This window comes from Nicotiana attenuata, unplaced genomic scaffold (assembly GCF_001879085.1).
Source record: "Nicotiana attenuata strain UT unplaced genomic scaffold, NIATTr2, whole genome shotgun sequence".
Taxonomy (NCBI): Eukaryota; Viridiplantae; Streptophyta; class Magnoliopsida; order Solanales; family Solanaceae; genus Nicotiana; species Nicotiana attenuata.
This window is the reverse complement of record NW_017673580.1, coordinates 35643-55145: the sequence shown is the minus strand read 5'-3', so window position 1 is coordinate 55145 and position 19503 is coordinate 35643. Positions and strand designations below refer to the sequence as shown.

Below are 19503 nucleotides of genomic sequence, written 5' to 3'. Positions count from 1 at the left end.
ACTACAGATAGGTTGAGTAGGACTTTGCAAAATTAATGGGAAGTGAGTTTGAAATGAGTATGATGGGCGAACTAAATTTCTTCCTAGGCTTGCAGATCAAACAAAGTCCAAATGGAACCATGATTCATCAGCAGAAGTATACAAAAGAACTAATCAAGAAGTTTAAAATGGAAGACTCTAAAGAAATAGATACACCTATTGCAACTGCCACTAAATTAGATGCTGATGAACCTGGTTCATCAGTTGATCAAAAGTTGTATAGGGGTATGATTGGTTCACTCTTGTATCTTACTGCCAGCAGACCTGACATTGTTTTCAGTGTAGGGCTATGTGCTCGCTTTCAGGCAAATCCTAAAGAGTCTCACTTGACTGCTGTCAAGAGGATATTGAGATATCTGAAGGGGACTACTGAATTGTGCCTATGGTACCCTAAAGGTAGTAATTTCGATCTAGTAGGTTATGCTGATGCTGACTATGCAGGTTTCCTAGTGGATAGAAAAAGCACCTCAGGTATGGCTCACTTTCTTGGTTTATGTCTTATATCATGGGCTACCAAGAAACAAAATTCAGTAGCCCTATCTACTGCTGAAGCTGAGTATGTGGCTGCAGCTTCTTGTTGTGCTCAACTACTGTGGATCAAACAACAATTAGTAGACTTTGGTATAGAAGTGGGATGCATACCAATATTCTGTGATAACACTAGTGCTATAAGTATGACAAAGAACCCTGTTCATCATAAAAGGACCAAGCACATAGATGTTAGACACCACTTCTTGAGAGATAATTATGAGAAAGGATTAATCTCAATAGAATTCTGTGCTACTGACAAACAAATAGCTGACATCTTCACCAAAGCACTGAATAGGGAAAACTTTGAAAGGAACAGGTTGGAATTAGGGATGATTAAGATCACCTAAAAGGAACCAGTTCAGAATGCAATAGAAAAAAAAAAACATTTTTGGTTAGAAGTTCTGATTTTATGTAAATATCTAGACTAATTCTTACTCAATCTCATACTCTAATCAGTATACTCATGTGATGTGTGTTTATATTAATTCATTGATCTCTTACAAAGTTTTTTTCTATTCTGATATATGAGGCATAATCAAGAGGAGTTCTACTTGAAGAACCTGGTTCATCAGTATATGCTCATGAGAAAAGGTCAGGTATGTTTCTATACTTTGAACAATTAGAAAAATAAATATTCCAATTATGAGCAGAAGTCCTATCCTAACCAAACTCCTAAATCTAACCGTTGTGCATTGAACAAGTTTCATTCTCTTCGAATTCTAACTAAAACGAGATTTTTTTCCTAAAACTAGCGTCACTCATTTATCTCTAAAGAGACCAGAACTATAATTTGATTAGACTTCTTTTTGACCTCTGAAAAGGCTGCCGTTATAGGCTTAATGATGATCCCTCTTTAAATATACTCCAAACCCTCTCTCATCACTCATAACCATCATTAAGTGTTAAACCCCTGATCATCCTCCATCTCTCCAAAATTCTTCAAAATTCCCAAAAATCCTCCAGAAATTCTCCGCCATGACTAACTCTCAAGAAAATCCTTTAACTCCCCCACCAGTATCTCCTAATACATCTTCATCTGTACCTTCTAGTGACAACCCTAAACCAAGATTTCGCAGGCAGAAAATGTTGGCTAGAAAGACTGTTGCTACTGGTGCTTTGAGAACAGCTCTCAACGAAAAATTGAAAGCAAGTCAAAGAAGGGAAAGCTCTGAAAAAGAATCATCTGACTCAAGTTCTGAGTCTGAAGCTTTTGTCTCTGCAAGCGATGGAGAAGAACGTGGGTCTTCTGAATCAGACAAAAATCAAGAAACTCCTAGAGAGGTAAATACATGTTATGTTTTTTCTGATGTAGTGGAGAAAGTAGATGATAGGTTTGTGTTAGTGGGATCTGTGAGAGATGTAAGTGAGGGAGAATCGAAGAGGAAGGGAAAGAAAAAGAAAGGTGAAATTCTTGCAATTTGTGGAGGAGTTGAGAAGAGTGGCAACAAGCCAGGGGGAAGTGAATCTGGAGAAGCTGCTGAAGGTCTTGTGAACTTGAGTGAACAACAAGATGGACCTAGTTCATCTGTGGAAGAAACCTTGGCTGACATTCTGAAGAAAGTTGGAGAAAGCTATGATCCAAAGAAGCGCAAAGCTTCTTCTCAAAAGGCTCCAACTGCCTCTAAGCGAACAAAGAAGAGCAAGGTGTCATCTCCTAAGTCTACTGTCCCTTCGGCACCAAAGGTGAAAGCTACCAGAAGCAGGGTAAGGCAAAGCGAGGCTGAGTTGCAGAAAGCCTTAGAGGCAAGCAAGAAAAAGGACAAAGAAAAGGGAAAAGCTAAAGTTCTGGAAAGTTCTGTGGCTGCAGAAGAAGAGGAGGAAGAGATGGAACCGGTCCATCAGGAGAGAGGTACAACTGAGGAGGTTCACACTCCTAAACCTAAGAAATCCAAGACTTCTACCAAGAAGTCTTCAGAATCTATCTCTGCTGAACCCTCCCTGGCAAAGAGAACCAGGTCTGCAGTTAAAGGAAAACAAGTGAAAGTTCCTGAAGAAGAAGAAGAAGCTTGGAGTGGAGAAGAAGAAGAAGAAGAGGAATCTGAGAAAGAGCAGGACAGGTTTATCCTTTTTGGAAAAAGAAAAATATTGAAAGGAAGAATTCTGAAAGTCCTGGAGGAGCCAGGCATGAAAAGATTGGTTGATGCACTGGAAGCACAGGGTTGGAAGGACATGGTTCTTCAACTGGATGGCAGGCTTGCAAGAAAAGAACTGTTAGAGTTTATGGCGAATGCCACAGTGGTGAATGGGGTTGTTACAAGCATGGTGAGAGGAGTAGAGGTGCAGTTTGATGCACCTAAGTTGGAAGAATTCTAGACATACCCTGTGAGGGATATGATGATTATACTAGGCAAAGATGGCCTTGTCTAGATTCTCTCCCTTCTGCTCTCCAAATCACTCGGAATTTCTGTGATACCAAGTCTGCTGAAGAAGTGCCTGAGGCTAGGTTTGTGCAAAAGAGTGAGATGAAGCCTGAGCACAAGGTGCTATTTGAATTTGTGAACAAGTGTCTGCTGCCCAGACAGGAGAGAAGGCACACTGCAAATTATATGGACCTGGTCCTTCTGGAGTGCAGATTAACTGGCCTAGTTTCATTGTCAAGCTGCTGGATAGAGTGATAAATGGCTCCAAGGCCTATGCCACTCCTTATGGGTTTATACTGACAACTGTCTTGGCCAAGTTAGATGTGCCATTGAAGAAGTGGGAGATGGCCTCCAGCAAAGAGCACTTTGGGATCAAAACTCAGCAGGCTTGTGATTATCTGCTAAGTGTAACCCCAGTTGAACCTGGTTCATCCGTGAAGACTCTTGTGAACAGCAAAGTTAGGGCATTGGTTCTAGAATGTGGAACAAAAGATGCAGAAATTGCTAGGCTCCAGGCTCGCATTGCTGAACTGGAAAGTGAAAGAAATGGCCTCAAAGATGAGCTAGCAAAGGAAAAAGAAAAGAGTGAAGGGATGCTCCAAACAATGCTTAATCTTCTTCAATCTCAACCCTCTAGTTCCTCCAAGCCCTAGAACCAGTTTAGAAACTTCTTCAGTGACCCAGATTCGGGACTTTTCTCTATTTTTTTTGCTCATGGTTGGATGTTTGTTTTTCTTTTTGTGGTCTGTTTCGTAGAAACATCTCCTAATCAATGACAATGTGCTTTGTTTTCTCTTGCTCTATGAAACTTCTGATCTTAATAGTTAAATTTCTGTGAAGCTGATTATTGATTAACTAAATCATGTTCTCACTTGCAGTTGCCCCAGTGGCCATGAGTAATAATTAACATCTAGGATTCTAATAAAATGCAACTTTTCGATGATGTCAAAAGGGGGAAGAGGTATTGTGCTTTACTTTGTGTTCTGAAAAATGTGATGTTTATAACCTGATTAAACCTGGTCCTTAATGATAAGTTAAATTAAAGTGTGAAAATTAAGCTGAGTTCCACAGGGTCTCTGATCAATAAAAGCACAGAGTTTGTCATCATCAAAAAGGGGGAATTTGTTGGCCCAAGTTCAGATGAAGTTTTGAAGATTGACAAAATGAACTCAGTCATGAACCAGGTCCATCATGTGAGACACAGTGTTGATATGCTTACACATGTGACATACGCGTAAAGAAGATAAGTCTCAAGGATCAGCAACAATATCTTCTGAATTGATCGAAAAGATTGCATATAGGATAAGGAGTTGAAGTCTCCTTATGAAAAGAGAATTATATCCGGATCAAGAATATGGATTAGGAGTTAGAGTTGTTCTTGGACTCGAATTGTCAAAGGATCCACAATTCGAGTTCTTATCAAACTCTGATTACTAACTCTATAAATATAACGATTGTTCTCTTTTACAGGTGGTTGCACATAAGCAGAAGTTAAGCATATTTGAGAGCAAAAAAGATCAAGTCTGATTTGCAAGCAACATATGCGAGATACAAGTGTGCACGTCTGAAGCTACATGAACTAAGATAGAAGAACCAGTTTCATCATTGTGTTTATTCTAAGTTTAGTTCAATTGTAGTAGGTTTTCATATTGTACCTTTCAGCTTTATCTAGAAGTAATTGTAATAGGTATATTGAGTATTCAAGTTAGAGTTAAGTTGAAAGTGTCGCAACAGTTGAGGCTGTGTGCTACACTGGGATAAGAGTTAATCCTTAGGTTTACAAAGAGTTTTATAAATGCAGTTTTTGGCTCAGTGATTTTAGTGGAGTTTGGGAAAATCCTACTGAGTAGTAGGTCGTGGTTTTTTCACCTTTTGAGCCAGGTGTTTTTCACGTAAAAATCTCCGTGCACTTTACTTTCAGTATTTATTATTCCGCAAACTGCTGTAGTTAGAACACTTAGAAGAACCAGGTTCTTCTAAAGCGAAAATTAGGTACCACACAAATCACCCCCCCCCCCCTCCTGTGTGGTATTGACGTTTATAACATCAAGAGAGTTTGACCGGAAGTGGACTTTTTGATATCAGAGTCAGATTCCGATTCCGGAAGATGGAGTAAGTCCGCAATGTCGAATGTGACTTTTGTGCAAAATTTGAGGTCAATCAGACGTAATTTGATAGGTTTCGGCATCGAATGTAGAAGTTTGAAGTTCTAAAGTTCATTAAGTTTGAATTGGGGTGTGATTCATGATTTCGATGTTTTTTGATGTGATTTGAGGCCTCGAGCAGGTCCGTATTATGTTGTGAGACTGGTTTGTGCGATTGGACGGGGTCCCGGGGGCCTCGGGTGTGTTTCGGGGTGGTTTCGGACCAAATTAGAGCTGTTTTGGACTGCTATTGCTGGTGTCTGGTTTCCTTCTTCGCGAATGCAAAGGAAGTCCCCCGTTCGCGAAGAGGAATTTGTGGGGCTGCTGGGTTGGCCTTCGCGAACGCGAGCCAGTGGACGCGAACGCGAGGCAAGAGCTGGACAAGCCTTCGCGAACGCGGCCAGGCAACGCGAAGAAGAAATAGGGGAGCTGGGCCTAAGGCCATTTGGCCTACGTGAACGCGTAGAAGGGAACGCGAACGCGAAGGGGCGGGTCAGCTGGCCTTCGTGAACCCGATCAGAGGGTCGCGAACACGAAGAAGAAGGGTGTGTACTAGGAAGAATGTTTTAAAAGTGAGGTTTGAGTTCATTTCACCTATTTTTCACACGGCTTGGGCGATTTTTGGAGCTTTTGAAGAGGGGATTTTATCATCAAGCATAAGGTAAGTGATTTCTACTAGTTGTGAGTTACATACAAGGTTTATACATGGGTCTAGGTATGGTTGTCCAACGGGACGGGCCGTCCCGTCCCGTCCCGTCCCGCGTCCTGTCCCGGTCTCGTCCCGTCCCGTCCCGTCCCGCTTCAAGTTAAATGGGATGGGCCAATGTTAAACGGGACACGGGACGGGACGGGACGGCCATTTCGTCCGGTTTGTACCGTCCCGTCCCGCGTCCCGTCCCGTGTCCCGCCAGAAATTAATTTTTCTTTTTTAAAAAAAACTAGCCGTTGGCCAACGGCTTAAATGGCAAAAATAGCCATTGCCAACGGTCCATACAGCCCCTACACCCCCCAAAACACCCCCCCCCCCCCAAACTTTTAATATAACCCCTAATTTTATTAAATTACACTTTGGCCCTATTTTCTACTATAAATACCCCCCATTCTTCTTCATTTTTTCCCACAAAAAATCAATTTTCTCTCTCAAATCTCTTACATTCTAATATCCTATCTATATTCTATATTATTCTCTCAATTTTGTTACTATCAAGTATCAAGTGCTATGTTTCAAGTTTCAAGTTTCAAGTTTCAACTTTCAAGTATTTGGGCAAATTTTTTGGAGCAACTTTCAAGCTTCAAATTAATTCGTCAAGTATTTGGAGCAATATTTGGGCAATTTCTTCAAGTTCCCCAAACTTTAATCACGGTGCACTCATTCCATCTCCTAATTTTAATATATAATTTTTGCGTATCATTTTAGTGCTTAATTGTTGTGTTTACTTTACATGTTATATTTTCGTATTTCATTTGTGTGTTTAATTTTTGTGTTAGTTTTTTTAATATAATTTCGTATTTAAATTATGGCACCTAAAAATGTATTTGGCATTTTTTAAAAAAGTAGTAAAAAAACTAGTAAAGGTGAAAGTAGTAGTAATCCTAATCATAACCCTTCTCCTAGACCTAGAATTAGAAAAGATATTGATGAAATGACTCGTGTTGATGAAACTTCATTTTTCCAACCCCCAAACAGAACCCTTCCTAGAAGGTGGCCGCGTAGATTAGGTGCTCTTCAAAAGAATTATATTTGTATTTGAGATTTGAAAGTTCTATTAATAAAATAAAAGGCTCTAAGCGTTGAATTATTTTTATGAATTGTCTTAGTTACTTAATAGTTAATACTTTAAAATTATATTAAATAAATTATAACTCTATTATAAATTTATATTTACTAGAATATTTCATTACAAGTCTTTTTTTTAATATTTTAAAATTCTTTACTTAGTTTTCTAATTTTCGTTTTAACATAGTAACATTTAAGTTTATTAAATAAGTCAAAAATCTAGTCATTGCAAACTTTAAAAACATAGTAACTTTCAAAAAACTAGACATTTTTTTATTAAAAAAAATACACTTAAGGCCCACGAACCCGTCCCGTCCCGTCCCGTCCCATCCCGTTTGTTAGTGGGGCGGGATGGGACGACCGTTTCGTCCCGTTTGTCCCGTCCCGTTAATTTCGTCCCGTCCCGTTGGAAAGCCATAGGTCTAGGCATGAAATATTGTAGAAATTTGGGATTTTGAAGAAAAACCTAGAAATTTATATTTTTGGATTTTGATCACGAAATTGGACATGGAATTTGGAATAAATTATATATTTGAGTTCGTGGTGTTATGGGTAAAGTTTATCTTCAAAAAAATTCAGAATCCGAGCATGTGGGCCCGAGGATGATTTTATCGACTTTTCGAGCGGAGTTGGAAATTGTTGTAAATATGATTATAATGAGTATTAGAGTATATATTTATGGATTTACTCATTTATTGACTAGTTTTGGGAGCGTTGGGCATCAGTTTGAGTTGTTGGAAAGGCTTGAAAGCCGGTTATGGAACTCCGAAGTGAGGTAAGTCTCTTTTCTAACCTTGTAAGAGGGAATTAACCCCATAGGTGAACTAAATTAATATGTGCTTCTATTTGTGGGGGCTTACGTACGCACAAAGTGACGAGTCTGTACGTAGCTACTAGTTATGCTTATGTCCGTGTAGTTTTAGGTTTTTACCATGCCTTGTTGATATTGTTATTTGGTTATGCTTATTATTTGCCTTGAAAAGAGTTGAGATTGAGTGTGTTTATTAAATTGCCTTGGAAGGAGTAAGAATTGAGGAATTTGAGATTTCAAAAGCTTTCATTTGGATTTCGTATTTTTGAAAAGAATTGAGAAATATTATAATAACTTGAGAAAATCTATGTTCAACCGCGTCGCAACTATATTCCGCGAGCGAGGTAAATTTTCACTACTCTCAAGGGAGCGGGCTGTTCGCCTTGGCAGAAAAAATAGATGCATCTATGGTTCGTGTCGTTCGACCCTCGGCAGTGCACAATTTACATTTATATGTTGGTTTGTGTCGTTCGACCCTCGACAGTACACAGTTTATATTTATATGTTGGATCGGGCCATACGACCTCGGCATGACTTGCGCATGATAACTCTTTGGAACTAATAAAAATTGGCCTTGCCTTATTGGCTTGAGATATAAATTCTTCAATGATGAAAATAAAATTTGGGAATTTCTATCAGTAAAAAGAATTGTCGAGTACTTCCGGTTATTGAATTTTGAGCTAAGTTATTATTCCATGCTTAAATATAATATTGGCATTTTATTTTTAGACTATAGTAAGTGTCGGAGTCAATCCCTCGTCACTACTTCTTCGATGTTAGATACTTACTAGGTACGCGTTGATTTACGTACTCATACTACACTTGCTACATATTTTTGTGCAGGTGCATATATGTCTAGTGGCCCTGTGAGAGCAGAGGCGTGGTTATTTGCGGGGACTTAGGTAAGCTGCATTTTCGTATTACGATCCGCAGCCAGCAGAGTCTCCTTCAGAGTTATTTATATATCTTCTTGTCTAATTTGTATTCCGGACAGATGTTGTACTTTATTTTATCTTCCTAGTTGATGCTCATTCACTTGTGACACCGGATTTTGGGGGCATTTATGAGTTGTTCAGTAGTGTAGTTGGAAAAAGTATTATCATTTACTCTGTAAATTTTGTTTCTGATTATTTAATTGAAGGAAAATTACGATTTCAAATACTAAAATGAATAATCGAGTTAATAAACTATTGTTGGCTTGCCTGACAGCGGTGTTAGGTGCCATCACGACCATTAATGAATTTTGGGTCGTAACATCGGCCTCGTCATTACCTCCATCATTGTCGTTATCTCTGGCTGCAATCCATGGCCAACCGACCGGATTTCTTAGACTCGAGTGTATTTTCTCATATCTGAGTGTTTTCTCATATTTGAATATTTTATTTCTTGTGCCCGAATTAAATACAACGAAATACACATTATGGCCAAATATTTGTTGGTTTGACAGGATTTTGGTAGATACAATGTGATGGTGTATTCTCAGATCTGACCGGATTTTTGTTCATCTCCATTTTTAATTTTAATACAATGTATTTTGTGTTTTGCTTGGCCGGAAGATGTCATCTCCAACGAACTTTCTTCTCTTTTTTGTTATTGAGTCGCATACAATGATACAAATACACTCAAATTTGAGTGTATTCTATATTTTCAATGCAAATACTTTTTTTTTATTTTGCCTGTATTTATGTATTTCGAAGGTTATTTTTTTGGGGCAAATCCCTGTATTTTTGGAATTTTGTTGTTTGAATACAACCAAATTAAATACCCTAAATTGAATACAGTATAAAAGCAGCTATAAGTGAATGCAGTGAATTGAATACAGCCGAATATCACTATTTTTTGTGGTTTTTTGTTTTTGAATACAGTCGAATCGAATACAGTGAAATTGAATACAATGTAAAGTAGTTAAGAATGAATATAGCCGAATTGAATACAATATATATACCCGAATTAAATAGAACGGTATACACCATGTTTCTTAATTTTTTATTGTTTGAATACAACTGAATTCAATACAATAAAATTGATTATAATGCAAAATATATAAGAACGAATACATCTGAATTGAATATAGTGTATACAACCAAATTGAATACAGCGACATACATCCCATGGCAAGCAATTAGTAGCTACGAAATGTAATTAGCTAAATTATAGCTACGCCCAACAATAAGCCTCCAAACAATAGTAATTTCTGAAAGTTCCCCTAAAGTGAAATTATCTATTAATGATGCGAGACCTTTTGGGGAAAGTCGTGTGGCCATGACCCAAAGTGTACGAATAATATCACATCATGTTAAGAGTATCGTCACACTGGTTAAGCCCAACAATTTGAAGTAAAAAATTGCAACTTTATTTGCTTTCTAATCTTTATTTTATAACAGTCTCCAATTAGCTTCAACTAATTAGTTTCAATAGTAAAAAATTATTCAAAGCGCCTCCCAATGAATTCAATAGTAAAAAATTAGTAGATTGGAAGCGCCTCCCAATGAAGCTGGTAGAACAAATAGTCCGATCATTATCGACCACCCAACTACCACTAGCACGCAGCAATCGAAGGATCCAAATTTACAGTCAAAACCTAAGGCACGGTAGAAAAATGCTCGGTCTCAAAACGTCAGGACCTGCACCTCCACCACCTTGCTCTCACTTCTTATCCCCCAATCCTACCACCGCTACTTTTCGCCATTTCAAGCCTTATTCCTCATTTCGTTCTATCAAAATGTCAGCTGAACAAATCGTCGAACACGTTGTGCTCTTCAAAGCCAAGCCTGATGTTGACCCTTCAAAGCTTAGCGCCATGGCCAACAACCTCAACAGCTTAACTTCTCTCAACCAAGTCGTTCACCTCTCCGCTGGTCCGCTCATTCGCGACAGATCTTCCTCTTTCTCCTTCACTCACATCCTTCATTCTCGGTACAAGTCAAAATCTGACTTGGCCGATTACTCTGCGCACCCCGCCCACGTCAGTGTCGTGAAGGAATACGTGTTGCCGGTGGTTGATGACATCATGGCCGTCGATTGGATTCCGACTGATTTCTCCGGCCCGAGTGAGGTCCCGCCTGGTTCGGCGTTGAGAGTGACGTTTCTTAAATTGAAGGAGAATTTAGGGGAAAATGAGAAATCACAAGTTTTGAGTGCTGTTGGAGGAATTAAAGAGAAATTCCCTGGGATTGAACAGTTGACTGTTGGGGAGAATTTTTCTCCGGGTAGGGCGAAAGGTTTTTCGATTGCTTCCATTGCGGTTTTCAAGGGAGTGAATGAATTGGAAGCTTTGGAGTCGCAAACTGAGCTGGCAAATGAGCAGAAAGAGAAGGTTAGGGATTTTCTGGATGGTGTTGTTGTGGTAGATTATGCTGTTCCTCCTACTCAATCAGCTAGCCTTTGAGTAAATATCAGCAAGTGAGGTTATTCTTGCCTCTAACTGAAAGTCAATTTGCCTTTGTGCTTAAAAAGCTTAGTAAATTTACTTTGTTGGGGTGTGACTATGATTTGCGTTTAAACATGGCTAATAAATTCAGTTGTCCTTCGTTGTTGAAATGCATTTCTTTTTGCATCTTGAACTTTTGCAAAGGTGTCCTTTTTATAGCCTCTTTATAATAACATTTTACATGCTTTTCATTCGATCAGGTTTTGAACTTTCCATTACTATTTTGCTTCTGTAGCCATACTTAAAAAGCGACTGTTGTATATACTACAATTCTGATGTTTTAACAGGTTGAAAACTTTGGTCATTTTCCAGGATGGCATAAGCCGGATATGGACTAGATTACCTTGCATTATTCTGGTAATGTTTGATATGGATATTTTGTGTTTTATATAAAGAATTTAGAGTTTGGGTATATAGTTTTTTGAATTGGTAGATTGGGAGGATACCTTGATGGATCTCGTAGCTAACGGTGTATTCCTTTCAACCTTCACTAGTGAGAAGGTAAAACTAGCATACTGTTACCGATAACCCTTGGGTAGAGACCATAGTTATGATTTGACACCGTCCCGAAGGATGTCCACAATTTACTTTGTTTATCCGTCGAGGTAGGTAGTCCTAGCAACTACATTGTTCGCTCGTGGAAACTCCTAAACTTATGTATATGATTGTACATAGTATTTTTACATAGCTTATACTTATTGTTTTCATGGCAGGCTAAGATGAAGCTCCTATATTATCGCATTGTTATTTGAATATAACATACATGATATATTTGTGATATGATCTATGACTGTTTACCTTTACTGAAAATGGGAATCTCTTCCTTGTTTCAGAATAATGTATATTGGCATTTTTCTTGCTTGTCTCCATGAAAAAACGGTTGTGGATAAGCATTATGACCTTAGTGAGCTAGCGAACTCACTTTTTACTTTTGCTGTTTTATGGAGTACATATGCCATCGAGGACCTCCCTATCTAAAGTGAGCGAAGTTGTTAGTACTTGTGAGCCCCGCTTGGGCGAAAAGTCTTTATCTATTCTCTTTTTTTATTTAAACTCTTAAAGTTGCTTCTTTAGTCAGGTTCATGAGTACTTTGGTTATCATAGAACTTGTAACTATGCATTAGAACTATTTGGAGGCTCAACCCCCTAAAAGCTACCCTAGATTGGGTCGCGTCAAGGTAAAGAGTTTCTTGCATGCATCGTAGCTTCATTTACTTTTTGTCAGCTGCTATTTCAACTATTCTTAGGGACAACTAGCAATGAAAGTCTATTTGATGCATGTAAAGGCTGGTAGACTTTGTAAAGCAAGACCAGTTGGGATGGTCGATGAGAGTTAAGGATCGTCAGACTTGGGATTGGCGCCATGGGGATCTTTTGAGCTGCTGCTTCCACATCAAATAGCATCCCATGACTGGTAACTAAAGTCTAGATCACATAATCCTTACTGCATGATAAAGAATATTGATCAGTTTGGGATATGACAGAAATTGTTGGACCAGGAAGAAAGATTGTCCTTCCTGGCCAGCCAAACTGAAACCTAATATCTCCTTGTTCATTGCCAGAGGGGATATACCAATTCTCTCAGCCTTTTCCAGAATATTTTACTCCAAAGAGGTTTTCCGGTAGAAGTACTGCTCGTGGAAATGACACCAGGTAGCCACTTTTATGCATGCTATTTAAAATATATCCACAGTTTACAATGTATTTAAACATTAGCCAATTTACTCAAACTTTTGGATACGGCGTCCTAAAGTTTAAGCCTCAAAGTCCAAACTTCAGGGCATCGTGTTCTAAAATTCAAAAATTGTGTCCAAAAGTTCGAATCTTATGTCTTGAATTTTAAATTAATATTTTAGAAATTCAGGATACTTAGTCCTGAATTTTAAATTAATAGTTCAGAAATTCAGTCCTGAATTTATAATTAGTAGCTCAAAAATTTAGGACACTAAGTGCCCGTTTGGATTAGCTTGTTTTAAGTGCTTTTAAGCCATTTTGTAGTGTTTGGATAAAGTAAAAAAGTGCTTTTAAGCACTTGTTTTTAAGTTAAAATAACAAAAACAAGCCAAAAGCCAAAAGTTAGAATTCCTAACTTATGGCTTAAAAGCTATTTTGGCTTAAAAGTAACTTAAAACGAGCCCATCCAAACAGGCTCTAAGTCCCGAATTTCAAATTCAAGATACTTAGTATTGAAGTTTGGATGAATTGGCTAATCTTTAAATACATTATAAATTGTGGATATATTTTAAACAGCGGACTTAAAAGTGGCTACTGGTGACTTTACCGTTACTGCGCTATATGAGAGTTTTTTTCATCATTGAATGAAATCTTTCTTTCAGTAATAGCAGGCATTGCTGATCTGATATCTGCAAAGTCCAGTAGAACACTAGAATGTCCTTTTTGCAAACATCTGTGATCATTCCTCCATGTGTTTCTTGGGGTGGTCTGCATCTAGATAACTAGACCATCAGTTTTATCTTTAAATGCTTAAATTTGTGTGTCTGTAAGTGTTTTTTTATTCCATATTCTATACAATATGAAATAATAAATCGATACTCGCATAACTTAGTGTATGTATTATTTAAGATTGCCAGTTCATCGCTGCATTAGATAAGAGACGATTATTTTTTCTAATCCCTCCAGCCAGATATCCAGGCATTGTGTTATCTTATGTGGAATGTTGTGGAATTTGATTTTCTTAATCCCTCCCACCAAACAACCCCTTAGTTTGTTGATAGTATGAAAAAAGTACTTCAGGTAATAGTTCAGTTCTCGCAACATTGAGATATGGATTCACTTTGCCCAGCCTAACCCCTAATCTATAATGTGGGACAATTCTCAACGTGCCTGAAGTAAAATCCACCTAGCTGGAGTGCCAAACAATAGAGTAATACTAGCAAACTGATTCGATTTTAGAAGTTTTATGTCATGAAATTTAACTCTAATTGAATTGCAAGTTCTATTTTAGTTTAGAACAGGAAAACTCTATATTAGGCCCAAAATTTGGTACTGGTTACTAAGTAATATTGGTGTAAAAATAGCACGGGCTAGCCAGTTTTCGGACTGTTAATTAAAAAATAGTCAGCGTTTGCAAAGTCATTGAAAAATCGCCATTATTTTGCTGCAACATGAAAAGTTTCAGCATAATATACTGGAGATTAGTGCACATGTGTATGAACTTCAGCACACGGAATGTATCAGCATAATATACTGGATATTGGAGCTTCTGTGTATGAACTTCCAGCATATTATGCTGGACCAGTATATTATGCTGGAAGTTCACATGTAAAAAATTTGAAATCTAGTATATTATGCTGGAATATTTTCCGTATTTTGAACAGTGTTTTCGTTCAGATTCATTTGTACATGAAAAGTGGCTAAATTTTGATTACTTTTGAAACTGTTGCTACTTTTCAATTACCACTTATAATCTGGCTATTTTTTAATTTCACCCTGAGGCTAGGTTTCAATACTTACAATATTTTACGGATTATGTCATTTTTCCTTAGCTTATTATTCCCTGACAAGAAAAAATTACCATAAACGAATTAGAAAACATGAAACTTACTACTCCTAATCATTCTGGGAAAGAGTTCTACCTAAGTATGGTAATTTGTAAATAAGTATACCTAATAATTCGTGGAAATTGTATTAAACCATAGACAGCTTTTTGCGCCTCATATTCCTATTCTACTTAGGAATAGCTTTACGTCCAAGTTTCATTCAACCTTTGTTACTATATATAGTCTTTAGACGTTGTCCATCACCATTAATACTTGTGCTTTCTCCTCTCTTGTCCCCGATAATGGCTTCGACTTCTTCTTCTTCTTCTAAACTTCCTTCAGAAATAATTTTCGAGATATTAACTCGAACTTCGTTAAAAACATTAGATACATGCAAGGCCGTCAACAAGCAGTGGCACAATTTGATTTCTGAATCAAGTTTCATGCCACAGTTTTGCGAGAATAGTCATAATATTTCAGGGTATTTTGTTCAGTCTGTCCAGAAGCAAGCACGTGACCGAGTTCGTATCGATGAATGGGTGTTCGGGGAAAACTCCATTGTATCTTCCAATTGAAGCTATAAAACCACAAGATAAAATTTTCAACTACGACTGTGACATGAAGATTGAAGCCTCTTCAAAACAAGGAATATTATGTTGTCTTAGAAGAATAAAGCACAAGTATAGGTACTATGTGTGTAAACCTAGTACCAAACAATGGATGAAACTTCCTAATCCTAAGATGCGTTATTCTACTGTCAAAGTAGCTCTCATTGTGCTGAAATCAAACCCATTACACTTCCAGATAATTAGGTTATCGTCGCCTCGTACTGTTTATCATCATTATATCCATCTGGGACTCGATTACTATCGCATTGAAGTTTTTGATTCAGAAGCTTGGCAATGGAGGAAAGGAAAAGATATATTGTTCCCTCAAGAAAATTATGTTGAAATGTTCACTCCAGCAATTAATGCAAGTGGTTTGGTTTATTTTAAGTTAAGAAAAGATGATCTAGTGATGGCTTTAAACTATAATGGAGAAGAAGCTTTTCCAAGATTTTCACTTCCAAAACCTACAATGGAGTATAAAGATTATGGATATAACCAACTTGTGGAGTATAGTGGGAAGTTAGGGTTTACTTGTTTGGCTCCAAAAGGGATAGAGCTTTGGGTTTTTGAGAATGGAAACCAAAGTTGGGAGTTAAAAAAGGAAGTTGAAATTGAAAGTTTAAACAAAGTGACAAAATTGTTGGGAATAAAAATAACAATAACCCCGCCCAAGAATAATACCCACGGCAAATAATAATAATACAAGAGAGTAACAACGACACCAAGTATTTTAACGGGATAAAATACAATACCCCAGCGGAGCAATATTACTACTATAATATTATAACTTAGTAGTGTCAAGAGACTACTACAACTTCGAAAGAAATAACACTCTTTATTTTAAACACCTCACTACAATATTACTCTCACTCATTATTTATCTCACATACTACAATCTGTGGATTACTCTCTCTACGCTCTATTGCGCTTTCTCTGCTTTTTGGTGTGCTTTCAATGAGGAACGAATAGTTCCTTTTATAGGCAAATTTGCCGTCCAAGTGAACCAATCAGATTTGGTTCTTGCAAGTTGCAAGATTGGTAACAACTAAAAACCAAAACCAATTTGTTATGGTTTTGTGTTTCTGCAGCGCCTACCATGGCCTTCTTTTCCTCCAATCCTATTTTCTCTTTTTTTTTTCTTTTTCTTTTATTCAATATGGACCCCACAAATTTCTCCCTTAATTTTGATTTTTCTTTTTCATTCCAAGTCTTGATCTCAGTCTCTGGAAGTCATCAAACTTGAGAGGCTTTGTAAAGATATCCGTAGCTTGATCATGAGACTTTACATATTTCAGCTTGACTTCCTTCTTGGCAATGCATTCTCTGATAAAGTGATACCTTGTATCAATATGCTTGCTTCAATCATGATACACTGGATTCTTCGCGAGTGCCTGTGCGGATTTGTTGTCAATACAAATCTCTGTAGCTTCAATTTGTGGTAAATTGAGCTCCTTCAACAATCTTCTCAGCTAAATAGCATGACATGTACATGATGTTGCTGCTATATATTCAGCTTCACAAGTCGAGAGAGTAACAATTGGTTATTTCTTTGAACTCCAAGAAATAACAGAATGACCCAAGAAAAATACAAAACCAGTTGTACTTTTTCTATCATCAATATCTCCCGCATAATCACTATCACAAAATCCCATAAGGTTGAAATCACTAGAAGAGGAATAAAATAATCCAAAGTCAGTCGTACCTTTTAGGTACCGAAGAATTCTTCTAGTGACTTTCAAATGAGTGGAGGTAGGAGCTTCCATGCTTACTACTCCAACTGCAAATAGTATATATGGCCTGGTACAAGTCAAGTACCTCAAACTTCCCACAAGACTTTTGACAAATGTGGGATCCACCTTTTCTCCTTCATCAAACTTGGACAATTTTGTCCCACTCTCCATCGGGGTGTTCACGGGGTTGCAATCGAGCATGTTGAACTTTTTCAATATCTCTTTTGTATAGCTTTCTTGAGAGATAAAAATTCCATCCTCCATCTGCTTCACTTCTAGGCCCAGGTAGTATGACATGAGCCCTACGTCTGTCATCTCAAACTCACGGGACATATCTTTCTTAAAAGCTTCAAACAAACTTGGGTTATTGCCCGTGAAAATAAGATCATCAACATAAAGACAAACAAGCAAGATATCTCCATTAGTATGAACTTTAAGGTAAAGAGCATATTCATGGAGACAACGAGTAAACCCATTGTCTTGAAAATACTTGTCGATGCAACTATTCCATGCTCGTGGGGCTTGCTTTAATCCATATAAATCTTTCTTCAACCGCAACACTTTATCTTCATGGTTTTTAACCACGAAGCCCAATGGTTGTTCAACATAGACTTCTTCTTCAAGATAGCCATTCAAGAAGGCTGACTTGACATCTAGTTGATGGATCTTCCACTTCATTTGCGCCGCCAAAGAGATCAGCAAACGAATCGTCTCCATGCGGGCAACAGGTGCATAGACTTCTTCATAGTCAATGCCTTGCCTTTGCTTGTAGCCTTTAGCCACAAGTCGTGCCTTGTATTTCTCCACATCTCCATCAGCATTCTTCTTTATTTTGTATACCCATTTCACTCCAATTGCTCGATGACCCTTGGGAAGAGTTGTTAACTCCCAAGTGTTGTTCTTCTCTATTGACTCAATCTCCTTTTCCATGGCTTGTCTCCACTTTTTGTTTCTAACAGCTTCATCAAAGTTCATTGGTTCACTGTCAGCAAAAAGACAACATAAAAAATCAAAATTAGTAACTTCTTCTGTGTCCTCATAGAGCTCTTGAATGCTCCTTGTCCTTTGCGGTTGTTCATTTGAACTTTCTTGAGAAGAGGGGGATGCAACATTGGTTGGAGAAGGAGGTGGAGTTGTATCCTGCACAGGTTCCACGGTCTCTGGTTCTTCTTCATCACCAAAGTATGGAAGAAAATCATATGAAGTTTCTTCCTGAGCTTCCCAATCCCATGCCAATTCTTCATCAAATTCAACATCGCGACTTACCACCACCTTACCACTGCTTGGTTTATATAACTTGTATCCTTTTGAACTCGTATCATAGCCAACAAACACATGCTTGACACTTCGATCGTCAAGCTTCGCTCTCCCTTGCTGTGGCACATGAGCATATGCTATGCTCCCAAAGATTCTCAAATGTTTGACACTTGGCTTTCTTCCACTCCATGCTTCTTGAGGCGTTTGATCTCTAACATTTCTTGTTGGAGACCTGTTGTTCAAATAAACTGCACAAGAAACAGCTTCGGCCCAAAATTCCTTGGGCATACTTTTAGCTTTCAACATACATCGAGCCATATTAAGAATTGTTCGATTCTTTCTCTCTGCAACTCCATTTTGTTGGGGTGAATAAGGTACCGTTAGAGGGCGACAAATTCCATGAGACTGACAAAAGTCATTAAATTCGTTTGAAGTGAATTCGCCTCCTCTATCGGACCGTAGAGCTTTAATTTCATAGCCACTTTCTTTCTCAACAAGTACTTTGAAATTTTTAAAAGCGGCAAAAGCTTCAGATTTTTGGTTCAAGAAATAAACCCAAGTCTTTCTACTAAAGTCATCAATGAAAAGCAGAAAGTATCTACTTTTACCAAAAGAAGATGGATTGATTGGTCCACACACATCAGTGTGAACAAGCTGGAGCGGCTTGGTTGATCTTGACATAGCCTCCTTTGGAAAACTCCTCCTTGCATGTTTTCTAAGAAGACAAGCTTCACACAGTTGATTTGGATGGTTGATTGATGGCATCCCATGTACCATGTTCTTTTCTCCCATTGATTTGAGCGCTTCAAAATTCAAGCGTCCAAATCGCATGTGCCAGCGCCATGATTCATCTTGCACATTAGCCTTCAAACACTTTGCATCAATTGTTTTAAGATTCAGAGAAAATAATCTATTCTTTGCCATATGCACTTTAGCAATTAGAATTTCACTTGAATCTCTAAGCCAAAGATGCATATTTTTCATGTGGATGTCATATTCCTTTCCAAGAAGTTGGCCCAAACTCAAAATATTACTTTTTAATTTTGGGACATAATAAACATCTTGAATTAGCTTGTGACTACCATCTTTACAGGAGATCAGAATCGTACCTATCCCTTCGATTTGAATCTTTGAGGTATCTCCAAAGGACACATTACCTCTCACCGTTTTATTGATCTCCAAAAACTTTTCTTTGCATCCACACATATGATTGCTTGCTCCATTGTCCAAATACCACGAGCTGCAATCATCCTTGTATTCTTCCTTGAGTGCCAGCAATAATGTTGACTCATCTTCTTCTTTCTTGTCGTCAACAA

The 19503-nt window shown here is 37.9% G+C and overlaps 2 protein-coding genes across 2 annotated transcripts; both read left to right on the top strand.

The window, feature by feature from the left end:
- Positions 1–10077: 10077 nt before the first annotated feature.
- LOC109216776 (stress-response A/B barrel domain-containing protein UP3) lies at positions 10078–11286 on the top strand. Its single transcript, XM_019380963.1, has one exon. The coding sequence runs from the start codon at positions 10151–10153 to the stop codon at positions 11048–11050; it is 900 nt and encodes a 299-aa protein (XP_019236508.1). The 5' UTR covers positions 10078–10150; the 3' UTR covers positions 11051–11286.
- A 3477-nt stretch (positions 11287–14763) lies between these two features.
- Positions 14764–16139, top strand: LOC109216775. Its single transcript, XM_019380962.1, has one exon. It carries the CDS (start codon positions 15124–15126, stop codon positions 15892–15894), a length of 771 nt encoding a protein of 256 aa, XP_019236507.1. The 5' UTR covers positions 14764–15123; the 3' UTR covers positions 15895–16139.
- The last annotated feature ends 3364 nt before the right edge of the window (positions 16140–19503 follow it).

Coding starts and splice junctions, on each gene's coding strand:
- LOC109216776 (XM_019380963.1), top strand. CDS start 10,151: ATGAAGCTGGTAGAACAAATAGTCCGATCATTATCGACCACCCAACTA.
- LOC109216775 (XM_019380962.1), top strand. CDS start 15,124: ATGAATGGGTGTTCGGGGAAAACTCCATTGTATCTTCCAATTGAAGCT.